Raw genomic sequence first — 13,682 nt, 5'->3', positions numbered from 1 at the left:
TTTTGTTATTCTGTATTTCCAAATTTGACTAAAATGAGAATATGTTACTTTTATATTTAGGGGAAAAAAGTTCCCTCCCACACCCTCACTATATTTCCTTAAAAAACTCAGTCCCACACATCTAAGGAGATCTGTTTTCTATCTTCCAGGATGATTTGCTTTCTTCTTCTTTTACAGGGCAACAGCCTTTGGCATCCTCAATGGATTATGCAAATTTGGTGCCATCCTGGGAAACACTATCTTTGCTTCTTTTGTTGGGATCACCAAAGTGGTCCCCATCCTTCTGGCTGCCACTTCTCTTGTTGGGGGTGGCCTGATTGCTCTTCGACTGCCAGAGACTCGAGAACAGGTCCTGATGTGACAACCTCTGGGGAAAGGAAATGTTGGAAGAACCTTGTCCAGCAACCTTACCTGCCCCACCCTTCCTGTCCATCGCTGTCCAGAGGACACCTGGATAGCCCAGGAGGAGAAGTTGTTTTTGTGACCCCTAGTTTAGCACCCATTTCAGCTGTCCATATGTTTGTAACTCAGGTGACTGATTTGGGGGTGTCCTGATCTTCCCTCCCTTATTATCCCAGAGCTGTGTGCTTGGCTTCCAGTGTCCCGGGCCCAAGGTGCAAGAGGAAGGATATAGCCCTTGGGCACACTAAGCAAGGGGTGTGTAAGGATGTGCAATAACTTTTACGCATTTCAAAGTGATGAGAAACACTCAAGCTCGTCCATAAAGTTCCTCAGATCCCAAGGACCTAACAAATTGACTTGGCGGGGAAGTTAGAGTGATCATATGAATATTGGGCTTGAAGTACAGGCTACATATATTTTTGCATATAAAAATATCACTTATCATAGTTTCCATTTGAAAATTGGCGCAATAGCATCAAAGATAGTCTGATATAGAAAATCAAATATTTGATGCAATATCTATAGAAATCTACTTTCCCCCCTCCACGTATCCTAAGTTTTCCATGATGATTAGGTAGTAAGAATAATATTTATTCCTATTTTGATCTAGTTCAAGAAACAATGGGATAGGTATTCTATAAACTAACTTTGTACATAACTGTCTTCGGGTTCCATTTGCAGAAACGCTATCTGCAAATATCTGCCAGCCTTTAGCCATATTTTGAGAGGACTTGGTGTTTGAGGTCCCTGGAAATTGGGGCTGATGGAATGAAGAGCAAGCCCAATTTCTCATAGCCATTTAAATTGCTGTCAGGAGGATGCGCTTGGCAAACTCACTTTGTGCAAGTCATTTAATGCAGGCACTTTTCTTCCTGTGGGGGAAAGAGTCACTTTCCCCTCTTACACAGATCACAGGTGAGATGCAAGCTCACCATCTTCCATCCTGGCATTTGACGTTGCTGCTCATCCAGAAGCAACATGAGAAGTGTTCAGTGGCCTCTGGTACCCTCGTTGTAGCCTAGAATAAAGTGCAGTGGACAACATGAGGGCTTTGAGGGAGAATCGGGAAATGTAGCCACAGTTTTTCAAAGTGTAAATTTAGCAGTGAACCATGATCCGTATTTGCTGGAATAGTCAGGTCCCATGAAAAATCTACACTCAGTGTCTTGGTTCAGGGTTTTCAAAGCAGATGTCACTGTCAAGGGAGTGAGGGAGTGTAGTGGATGTCACATATGTTTTCCTGCAGTGCTCCAAGAGAACGCTTTCCTGAGATCCAGTTTGGAACAAGAATGAGGGTGGCTGTGGGGGTGGAGTGAGAAGCCTGGAAAATACTGCTTCGGCAAAGATCAGTAATAGACTGAAGTCTTGACTTCATAGAGAAGAATTATGTTTAACTCAGCAGAACTGTCCTGCATGGAAGGAAGGAGAACCTGTAAGCTCCTGCCACTAGAGGGGAACTTGCTGAGACCAGGTGGACACTGGTCTGCAAGAACTAGTTCTTTGAATTGATTTGTGATGCTCTCAAGTCTGCAACATGCCACTCTTTGCCTCCCAGAAACCTCAACAATTTAAAGAAGAAAAATGATGGCTGAACTGAGTGTATTTTCAGTTTTGGAGAAACATTTAGGTCCTGTGATAGCTTCAGGCCTTCTTTTGGTTATTCTCTGGAGTAGAAGATAGGAGGAAAGAGTAAATTCAAAGACACCTTTCTATTCTGGATTCGAGATCAACTTTTTGTTTTCATTTTTTATAGCCACACTTGTGGCATTTGGACGTTCCCAGGCTGGGGGTTGACTCAGAGTTGCAGCTGCCGGCCTATGACTCAGCCACAGCAACACTGGATCAGAGCCCCACCTGTGACCTACACCACAGCTCACAGCAATGCCAGATTCTTAACCCACTGAGTGAGGCCAGGGATTGAACCTGTATCCTCACAGAGACAGTGTTGGGTCCTTGACCGGCTGAGCCACAACGGGAAATCCGAGATCAGTTTTAATGGTTAAAATGTTTTCTCTGTTTCTCATGTCCCCCACCTCTTTATTCATCACTTTTCTTTCAGTGCAGGGAAGGAAGTCCCAACTCTGACTTGACATCCCTAGTCCCCCAACTATAGAAATGTATCATCGTGTATTAGCGTTTCTCTCAATGTTTTACAGGAATTACTGAACATCAATGCTGTGTCATTAGTGAGAGGACCAATGTAATATAGCTGTTATATACTTTCTTGTGATATGAATACACTGTCGAGGTTCATAAACGAGAATTGTGTAAGCCGGGATTACCCTTCCCATGTAACATTGTTTTTCAATGGGGTAATAGGGTTCAATGAGCAGTTACTGCTTAAACATTTACCAGGCAGTGGGAGTCTGCATTTCTAGGTAAGATAGAGCTTGTAAATCTAAAACATGAGTAATTTTTGAGTGTTGGGGTGGCTGAAACAATTTGGGGGTAAACTCTATTTGATTCCCAAGCTATAACTCCTGCATTATCTTTATGGCTCCTCACACCAACCACCTGACCAACCAAGGGCAGTGCCCATCTCATCCATCACTTAGACCTTTGTAAAGGTACAGCCATGCTCTGCAGCCTTTCCCCATGAAGGATTGTCTGGCACTGGGACCTGGTCACTTCTTAAATGCTATCACTCCTGAGGAGATAGATACGTCTTTAAAAATAGTCTCTGTGGCAGGTCATTGGGGATAATGTACCGTATTCCTGGCAGCGCTCTGCTTTTTCATTTCATCTGTTACTCTGAGAAACTCCAGATGGCATCCGTGGAGAGTTAAAGGGATGAGGTGCTTCCTCATTGAGCAAATCTGTTTGCAGTTTATGCTGTATTTTTGTGATGCCCAGTTTGGGAGTGGTTGCTCTTCATGGTCTCAACTGTATTGTGTCATCTCTTGATGCTGATTTTTGATCTTTTGTTTTACTGGAAATAAATAGGGAAAGGGGTGTGCCTGTTTGTGACATTTATAGCTCATGACACCAAGGTCATGTAATAAATAACCCCATTCCCAGGGTTCTCTGGCACCTTGTAGTGGTTCATTAAAAATAATAATAAATAAAAATAAATGTAAGCAAACCTTTAAGAACTGAGACTAGAGATTATTTCCAGATGCTCAGGTCTCTTCTAGAGTCCTAGATTGACTGGATCAGCTGGGAGGAATGCTAAGTTTCTTTCAACTTTCTTATTTTTCATATGAGGACCTTGAGAGGCTAAATGATGTGACCGAGGTGGCATGTAGTACTAGGCGTGGGTTACAAGTCCTACAGAAATGCTCTCCCTCTAAATCTGGAGTAATTTCTCAGTCACTGCTATGCTACTGCACGACCGCTATAGTCTTTGAAGAATGGGAAAATGTGACTAACACTTACCTATGACCATTCATTGAAAGCTCATTTGATCGCTTTGTTTGAATAAGTGCAAAGATCAGAACAGACATGAAAAGATTAGTATGTATTCATCCATTCAGTCTGTCATTCATTGGTGTATTCGTCAAATCCTTACAGACTCTCTACTGCTTGCCAGTCTCCGTGCTCAGTTCTGGGGACACAGTGGTGAAAAACTGGTCCAGTTCCTGCTTCCTGACTTGTTCTTCTTACATCAAGTGGGCAAGATGGATATTAAGTTGGCAAAACAAAACAAAACAAAACAAAAAAACAAAAAAACAAAACAGAACAAAACCAAAAACAAAAATTAAATCCAAAATGTAATGCTCTCATAATTGGTAAAATGCACCTTTTGTGTGTAGGAGAATTCTTCTTACCAGTCAAGTGTGGATTTCTGAATGTGGTTGCCCTGTCCACCTTCTCTTTTCCTCAAGGAATGTGCCAATTTCTTATCTTGCCACGTAAGGGAAAAGACATACTTGCTCATTTTCTGCAGAACTTAGTTTTTACTCAGTTGACTTTGCAAGAAAGTTTTAGATGGAAGAAGGGATGGGGACCAGGAATTCAAGGAAGACATTTGTTTGTGGCACGAATATCCCAGCAGTCCTGGGAAAGGTGTTTCCACCTCCACATTTAGCTTTTCTAGGAGGCATCTGAGCTCACACTCACCCAATATTTACAATTTGGGATTAATTAGGATTAGGTTGGGTGGTGTATAACTGAAAATACAAACAAGCAGTTTTAGAATATGTCTAGAATAAATAAAATTTCTTTCTCTCTCATATGAAGGGCATCTGGAGGAAAGAAAACCATAGCTCGTATGGCTGCTTTGTGATCTGATTATTGAGAACAGACTACTGCCTGTAGTCTTCTCAATTTTTGGTGTCCTTTCCATCATCAAGGCTGCCTCATGGACTGAGATGGCTGTTGGAGCACCAGCCACAATTCAGCAGGAAGCAGAAGGAAGGGCAAGAGGCAAAGATGCTGCACCTCCCAGCTCAGCCAGCCTCCTGGATGCCCCTTCTTGTTGCTTCCATGTGCATATCACTGATCTCCCTTTGTTGCAGGGGTAGCTGGGAAATGCCACATTTACCTGGGAACATTGCCACCCCTCTTCCAAAGTGAGGACCTTGACGCTAAGGGAGAAATCGAGAATGGAGAAGTGGACCATGCTTCTTAAACCTTAACATGTGTCAGAAGCACTTGGAAATATGTTACAACTCACTCACACTGCTGTGCTCCACCCTTTCTAGGGTAGGATCTGAGAATTTGCCTTTTTTGTTTTTTTTTGTGCTTTTTAGGCTGCACCTGTGGCATATGGAGGTTCCCAGGCTAGGGGTCTAATCAGAGCTACAGCTGCCAGCCTATACCACTGCCATAGCAACACCAGACCCCAGCTGCATCTGTGACCTACACCACAGCTCATGGCAACACCGGATTCTTAACCCACTGAGCAAGGCCAGGGATTGAACTGGAAACCACATGGTTGCTAGTCAGATTCATTTCTGCTGCACCACGATGGAAACTCCCCTGAGAATTTGTGTTTTTAACAATGCTCCCAGGTGGTGTGGATGGTGGCAGTCCTTGGATCATATTTTGAGCAGCACCAACAAATTGCTGGTTTGATTTGTTGGAGAACTCTTGCCCTGATAATTTAAAACTGGCTCAATCAGAAAGAAACTCACACTGGAGTTCCTATTGTGGCGCAGTGGAGACGGATCTGACTAGGAACTGTGGGCTAGTGGGTTCGATCCGTGGCCCTGCTCAGTGGGTTGAGAATCTGGAATTGCTGTGAGGTGTGGGTCAAGGATGCGGCTTGGATGTGGCATTGCTGTGACTATAGTGTAGGCTGACAACTGTAGCTCCGATAGGACCCCTAGCCTGGGAACCTCCATCTTCTGTAGGTGCGACCCTAAAAAGACTAAAAGACTAAAAGAAAAAAAAAAAAAAAGAAAGAAACTCACACAAATTAGCAGCTCATGAAAAGTGATCACTGCCTTCCTAAAGTTCAGAGACAATCATCTGGGGGCAATCCATCAATTACTAAAGATATGAAGATACTACTGATAGTCAACTTGAACTCAGCATGGAAACTTCTATTATAAAGGGTGAAAAGATTTCTCCTTTAGATAAAAGAAAGGCAGAGTGTGAAAAATTCCTCCGCTTAGACCTCGCTCAACACGCATTTACAGAATGGCTATATGTGTTCCGTGATGGAGAAGGTCCCTACCTCTAAGTGAATATCCCACCCCCACCATTCAAAGTTTAGGCTTTTGTGGTTAGCTGAGTCATGTACTCACATGGCCCTAAGAACAGTGCAGAAATAAATCACATGGAGGCTTTGATTTTGAGGCAAGCTTAAAGCACATTTTATATAATTTGCAGAAGCATGGTGGGGAGATTTATATGCAAGGCTTTAGTGGCAGCACTGAGGTTTCCAAAAAGATTAATGATAAAATGAAATAAACTTAGAGCTCTCCACAAAGGTAAATGGAGACATAAAAGTTGCTATCATTGTTGCTAATTACAGAATGAATAGGGGATCTTCTTAGTGGGACTATAATACACTCTCTGGAAGGTTCAAGCCATGAGCTGGGGAATGAGGAGTCCTTGTCTTCCTGCTTAGGTGTCCATTCATTCCTGGTCCTTCTGGCTTCAAACGTCTTCAAGTTTCAGAGACCATAAATATGTATTCCTCTAGAAAGCAAAGGTCTTTCAAGAGCTGTCCCCCACCCCAAGTTAATGTGCTCCCCACACTGGGTATTTTCACTAGGTAGGGAAGTTTGTTTAATCCCAGTGACTGTCGCTCAAGAGAGCAAGCAACTCAAAGCCAACTGTCCTGTCCACTTCTCTCCTACAATATATAATCTCAGTAATTCAGATTTTCTCTAAACCCACGTGTGTGACTTCAATAGAGAATGAATAAAGAGCCAATAAAATGGCTTTCCAGGAAAATTAGACTTGGAACTATCTCACAGGGGATTAGTTTAAAAATGATCAGAAAAACAATTGGTAAGGAATTGATAAACAAATGATAAATCATCTTATTTACAAAAGTGTTTCTCCCAAAGAATCACAAAGCAAATTTCTTTCAACCTCAAAAATATTTGGAAGTGACAAACCTCTAATTTTTAAAAAATGTATCTTATGATAATAGCTTTCTTTCCAATTTGGAGTTGGTCTGGATGAGTCCAGGAAACTCAACTTTAACAAATGTTTAGAGTGGATTGCTAATAGCTAATTTCTAGTATTTGCACTAATGATTTTTTTGGTTAAGATATCTTCAGAAACCTGCATTCTACACTCTTTGCAGTTGAAATACTGACCGATAAACTGAAGACTTGCAAGCAGAATATAGGTGGTACATTGCTGAGATGTATGTTAGAACCTAGGCTGTAATAAGTTAAGGTAGGAAAAGAGCATCTTATAGGTAGTCCTGAATAGACAGATATGTGTCCAGTGAGTTAGGCTGATGATTTTGTAAGGTAGCTCAACTTTCAAAAATTATATTTTGGGGAAGTAAGATGGAGGTATACATATACAAACAAAAAATACCCCACAAAACCTATAGATTGGAAAATGATTTTATTCTTTAATACACATGCCATGAATTAGTTGGTTTTGATTTGGGCTATTTTTACTTGATGTGATACAATCTAAAAGATATTTAAAAATTTAAAAGCATGAAATATTTATCAAGTAGTTAAATGCAGATTTGTCAATTCTAATGCACTTTGAATAGGTCAAACATGAAAATAGCTTATTTATGCATTTCCAGTTTCAGGTTAAGTTTATTTTTTTCTGCATGGGATTTGGTCCTAGGTTTTTGTCCATTTGAATTCTGGAGATCCCCAACCCTAACAGACAAATAAAGTGTCTATATCTTTTATTATTACTTCTCAGTTCTTGACTTGATAGTACATAAAACAGGTTGAGACCTTAGGAATAGAACTTCTTCAAGTCTGTTGGTCTATCATTCCATACTGACTTATACTTACTTAAATTCCAAAGTAGTAGGTTAAATTTGGAAAGTCCAAACTAAGCCTCTGGGCTCCCATAAGCTATGCTGGAGGATTAAGAGGTTTTATTTCCTCTGATGGGAGGAGAGCTAGAGAGGCACCCTTTGGGGAGAGGTCAAAAGTATCTAGGTGCAGGTAACTATTCGTGGTCTTCCTTGAGTGTTTGACCAGTAGATTTGAGTATTTTTTTACAGTCACTGCTACAAACACAGCTCTCTCTGCTCTTTGACTGGATGGGACACTTCTGGTATTTCAAACATGGGAGGTTGAGAAGTAATAACTTCTTTGGTGATTTGTTGCTGGATGGGTGCCTGGGGACAAAGTTAATAAAGACAGTCATGCCGGGTATCTGCTGTGGTCCTGTGAAGTGTCTAAAGACTTGTAAAGAATTCTTTGTAGGTATATAAGGCTCTTGCAATACTATAGCTATTGATGAAATGTGGTGATACACAGCCAATGGAAGAAGGAGCTGTTTCTTCAGAAGCCTGCCACCTTTCTTTGGAAGGTCCTTCAAGTGGAGATGATGAAAAGTCAGTTTGTTTCAGAGTCCTGTGTTACACTGACCAGCCCTCGGTCCATGGTCACGAGGAGGACACAGAACCACATGCCATAAGTTATGAAGGGGACGTCTGCAGGTGATGGCGAAGGGTTGCTCTACCCTGTTTACAATGACTTGACAGCTGGCTGGACAAACCTTTACCATATATCCACCTAGAGCTATCTGGAGAAGCCTGTAAATAATACTATACATAGTGAATGCATCTGCTGGAATGATTAAACCGGTGCTGTGAATGTGAAATGACCAAAGTCATTTTTGTTTTCATTTTTTCCATGCTCTAGTTTCCTTCTCCCTTTAAGTGTTTTTCCATCTGACTGTCCTAAGAAAGTGTAATTGCTCTGATGACCTAAGCTTTATTTGTTCTTTAGTGTATTAAAATAGCAGAAACATTTGATTTGGTGAATACATTTTTAACCTTTAATACTTAATGATCCAAATATTAGCAAACACGTATGGAAAGCTTACTATATGACATGGGCTGTGATAAAGACTATCTCCTCTAATCCTTATAATAACCTAGTGATCTAAGTATTGTTTTCTTCCCTTTGGAGATGGGGAACTTCAAATGTAGAAATGTAAAGTGACTTACCAAAGGCTGAAGAGCTATTAAGAAGCAGAACCAAGATCTGGTCCCTTATCACCTGGTATATAGTGCAGTATAGTCATCCTGCTAAGTTATTCCCAAAGAAGCCTGGGTGTAGATTATTCATTGGCTGCAAGTTTCCAGGCCACTAGGACAATATTAACCAAAATAGATGCCTTCTTGAGTTCAGAGGATTTCACAGAACTGTGATCTAATAGGACGTCCCCGCTCCCCCCATGCATTGTGATTTACATGGTGGCCAGGACATAGTAGGTGTCAATAAATGATAAATGAATGGATGAAACCCCCTTATTCCCTGCCCCATGCATTGTGATTAACATGGTAGCTGGAACATAGTAAGTGTCAATAAATGATGAATGGATGGATAACTCCCCCCCCCGCCACCCGCTTCACGCATTGTGGTTAACATCATGGCCAGGACATAGTAGGAGCCGATAAATGATGAAATGATGTGGACACACTAGTTTAGGGACAAGGAGCAATCATGTCACCTTCAAAATATTTAATCACTAAATTGATTCGAATGCTGACCCAACACTGAGCTCTGGATCAGGGTCTTGGAGACCCCTGCTTTGCCAAGCATTAACACTTCAGTTATTGGAGAGTGGAAAGAACTGGGGGCCCAGGGGAAGGTCCTGCTTCTGGACTGGCAGTGTAGCTACTCAGGTAGTGGCTTTCTGCCAAGTGGCATGGAAGCACTTCAGTCTTTTAACAAGCATGGATGTACCAATGTGAGCTGGTTTAATAGAAACCTTTGGAACCACACCTGGTCAATCCTAATGCAGCATCCTCTTCTAGTGCTGTTTTCTAAGGACCTCCTATGGCTACCGAGAGATATTAATTAAAAAAGTTTGTGAGGCTGGATTTGGATTCTACCAGGTATAATTTTGGTGTCTTCCCATAACACTAGAGGGCAGTAGCTACTTTACAGATATAAAATAAGTTTGTATTCCAAGGGTGGTTAGCCTCTGTCAAGACTCCATCTCTGTCAAGTGGAGTGAGACAGCTTTTACAAAACAATGGACATTTCCTCTCTACTCTTTAGGATGCAGCCAAATGTGAAGATGATTCCAGAGCAGTTTCTCCAGGGCCCAGGGGATTCTTCAATCATTTGTAATATGCTCAGGCCTGAAATGGAAGGTTTTTCTTAATTGATGGGGCAATTACCTAGATTTGGATTTAGTAAACTTTTATTAAAAGTTCACATGGAAACACCATTCCAGCAGGCTTCTGACATTCAACCCATGCTTATTTGAACAGTCCTTCACTATTTATCGTTGCTGGGTAGTTTCATACAGGCAACATCATTGGGAGTGCTTGGGAATTTGTGAAGATTAAGTGTTATAAAAAAGAATGCAGGAGTGGTGTTTGTATATTTATAGTGTGTCTATTCAAAAATCGAACTCTTCTGCATGTGGGAGGTGTTTCCTGACATTAGCCATGTTTGAGCACGTGTAGTCACTGTCCTAGCTAAGTGCATGGGAGCAAATCTTTTCAGTGCAACTGATCTATGCAAAAGCTGTCAGATCCCCTAGGTAAAGCTTGATTTGGGAGCCCAGAGATTCTTGGCTCCATTCCTAACTTGTACCATCTAGGGAAGGGTTGGGAGGTATTGGACTGGTTGCTTAATCCCAACTTCCTCATCTTTAAAAGAAAAAGTTGGAGTTCCCCTTTGGCTCAGTAGTAACGAATCCAACTAGTATCCATGAGGGCACAGGTTCATTCAGTGGGTTAAGGATCCGGCATTGCTGTGAACTGTGGTGTAGGTCACAGATGCGACTAGGATCCTGAGTTGCTGTGGCTATGGCTGTGGTGTAGGCTCGCAGTTGTAGCTTTGATTTGACCCCTAGCCTAGGAAATTCCATATGCTGCAGTTTTGGCCCCAAAAAATAAAAAATTTTTTTTTAATTTAAAAAATAAAAGAAAAGGTAGACATATGATTGCAAAGTCCCTCCAATTTCTAACTTTCTACAGTGAGGACAATGTCTACCAGGAAAGACATACAAAGCAAAATGCAGAAATAGAATCTTCTGTGTGTGAATCTGAGTGAGAGGCAAGGAAGAGAATGCATGCAAGGTTAGATACACTTCATTCTGAGATGCTTGACAAGATGTGCTTAGCTTATTCCTCACTGGTGGTTTTTGCTGAAGGGAAAATTGGCAGGTGATCTGTAAATGTAATATGGAGGGAAATCTGGGCTCAGAGATAAAGAAAAAAGAAGTAGCCAAAGAGAAAATAGAATCTAGGAGTTCCAGGGGGCTCAGTGGGTAAAGAATCTGGTGCTGTTACTGCCATGACTCTTGTTACCATTGTGGTGCTAGTTAGATCCCTGTCCTGAGAACTTCTGCATGCTGCAAAAAGAAAAGAGAAAAAAAGAAAAAAAAATGGAATCTAGCTTTATAGTCACACATTAATTAAAGTACCCACAAAATGGTGACAGGAAATTTCATTTAGTCACATCAATGGAAACTGAAAGAAAGCAATCAGACAGACCAGGGGAGAGAGGAAGAGAGAGAAAGAGACAGAGAGACAGAGAGAGACAGAGAAAGAGCGAGATTCAAATCCTTGACTATCACTTATTAGATGAGTAAGCTTGGGCAAGTGAGGGAGTTCTTTGAGCCTCCTTTTTCTCATCTGATGTCAATGAGATTGCTTCTCCCTCTTTGCTTTTCTTTGAACCTTTAGTCCTAAAGAAAACAAAAGAGTTTCATGTTTGATCCATTCCATACAAATAATTCTTCCTGAAGCCAAATGGGTATAGAAGGCACCAGCAACCATAGTAGAAAAATCAGGGTACCCTAGGTCTGGCCTGAAGCAATGTGCTTTTCCAGGATGTTCCCATTCTAAAGATGAGCAAGCAGAGAAAGAAGACCAGAAAAGACAGAGGGGTGAAAGACGTGGAAGTGTGTGTGAGCGTGAGTCCTGCTGTGTTTCATGACATGGACCTTCCTGGCATTGGTCTGTATGGCAGAATTCCTTTTGGCTGGAGAGGAATGGCAATCGGGTATGTGCAGGGGAAAGAAGAGTGAGAGGACAGCATTGTCTCAGAGATGGGTCACTGGCCACCTCCCTGGACTTGTGAAGGAGCCCCATGGGAGAGGAGGCTGTGGGACTATGCACAGTAGTCTCAGTGATGGTGACAGTGGAGAAAGGGCTTGGCGGGGAGGACACCAAACATCAAAGCAGACAGCAGAGCACGAGGAAGACACTTATGTGCAAACATATGGCACTCTTGTGCACTTCTGGAAATAACTGGGAGAGACTCTTCATGGAATTGGAAATCCTATATTAATAGCCTAGGGAAAATCCTAAGAAACTTGGGTGGTTACTGTAAAAGAGACTCCAATTACAGGATATTTAGAAACATATGTAGGCCATGCACCCTAGAAAAAAATGATCGAGGGAGTCTCAGATTTCTTACAAGGAAAAGAGAGGTAAGAGGATTGGGTCAAGTTCAGCAAAAACTGTGTCTCTTCCAATACTCTGGTTTTGGAATTTCCTTGAGGCAGGATGCAGGGCCTGTGACACCAACAGAGTGCTCCAGTATCACATGTTTTTGTGATTTGATTATTATGTATTTACCTTTTCTTGGCCTGCCTCATATTAAAGAACTTCAACTTCATAATTTTTGTAAAGGAACTTTGGCAAGCAAACTAATAGACTACTCACAATTTACATAATCTTGCTTAAAAATCAATGTTGCATTTGCATTGAATTCTCAAATGTAATTTATACCAAAGATAAGATTTTCCCCAGGGAAATCTAGCCTGAAAAAAAAAAAAGATGAAGTGGAGAGAGAGAGAGAATGAATTAGATGATGGGAGCAGAAGAGCACAGAAGGTGAGGAGGAGGCCAGGACATGGAATGGGGCCAGGTCCGAAGGGTTCAGCAGGTGGTACCCACAGAAGCAAGAAAGAGGTCATCCTGAGAAATTCTCAGAATACAGAAGGCAGGTGTGTTCAGCGGTCCTGAATCCTTCAACAGGGGACACTGAAAAGGTCCCAAATCATAGATTACAGGCTTGAGTCAGTTCCGGGCATTCCAACAGGTCAGAGGGAGACAGGATTCACATCTGAGAACATATGCAGTTTCAGATGGATGTAAATCAAGCACAGTGTAATCTCTCCATCTTGTTGGAGAAGATGGTAGAGAAGGAAATGGGAAACTTCATCCATGGGTCGGAAGCCAACTCTCAGGTCCCTGCTACTACATCTGCCCAGAGAGTGACCAAGGAGTCCGGGACCTCATCCACCTGCCCCTCGCTCTGTTACTCTTTTCATGGAAAGAGTGGGTACCCTTAGGCACCACCTCAAATCACCTTGGCCTGGCATCTTTATTTCAATCACAGCTGCTGGGCAATTAATGCACGCAGGCTTGGACAAGCTTTCCTCAGGCTTCATTTGCTTCCTTGGAGTTTTTTTGACGCCATGGCAGGACACACCTGAAGAACTTCTCAGTATGCACAGATGCTCAGCTCCAACATGGAGGGAGTCTGCACCCTGTGGGGAAGCCCTGGACCCATTGGGGATGGAGCCCAGGATAAATGTCTTCCCCTTTCTTACCCAGAGGACTCTATGACATTCCATGTTTTCTCAGGGGATCCTATGCCATGAAGTGGCTCTTGACAATGCAAGTGTGTCTTTGCATTGGCTTTCTTTCTTTCCTCCTTTCTTCCACTCTCCCTGTCCCTTAGTCTTGCTCCCTGGAA

At 42.0% G+C, this 13,682-nt stretch overlaps 1 protein-coding gene across 7 annotated transcripts in view; it reads left to right on the top strand.

The window, feature by feature from the left end:
- Window positions 1–3,484, top strand: part of SV2B (synaptic vesicle glycoprotein 2B) — a 198,491-nt gene extending 195,007 nt beyond the window's left edge. For all 7 annotated transcript variants that reach the window (XM_001926765.8, XM_021099374.2, XM_021099373.2 and 4 more), the window contains one exon: window positions 178–3,484. In XM_001926765.8, the coding sequence (XP_001926800.6) occupies window positions 178–361 (184 nt within the window). In that variant the 3' untranslated portion in view covers window positions 362–3,484. The remainder of the gene's footprint in view (window positions 1–177) is intronic.
- The last annotated feature ends 10,198 nt before the right edge of the window (window positions 3,485–13,682 follow it).

This window comes from Sus scrofa, chromosome 7 (genome assembly GCF_054392235.1).
Source record: "Sus scrofa isolate SSC_HxYL_T2T_F1_AM1 chromosome 7, Sscrofa_HxYL_maternal_Yorkshire_Landrace_v2.0, whole genome shotgun sequence".
NCBI classification, from domain to species: Eukaryota; Metazoa; Chordata; class Mammalia; order Artiodactyla; family Suidae; genus Sus; species Sus scrofa.
The sequence above is the reverse complement of the archived record's forward strand: the minus strand, read 5'-3'. Positions and strand labels throughout refer to the sequence as shown.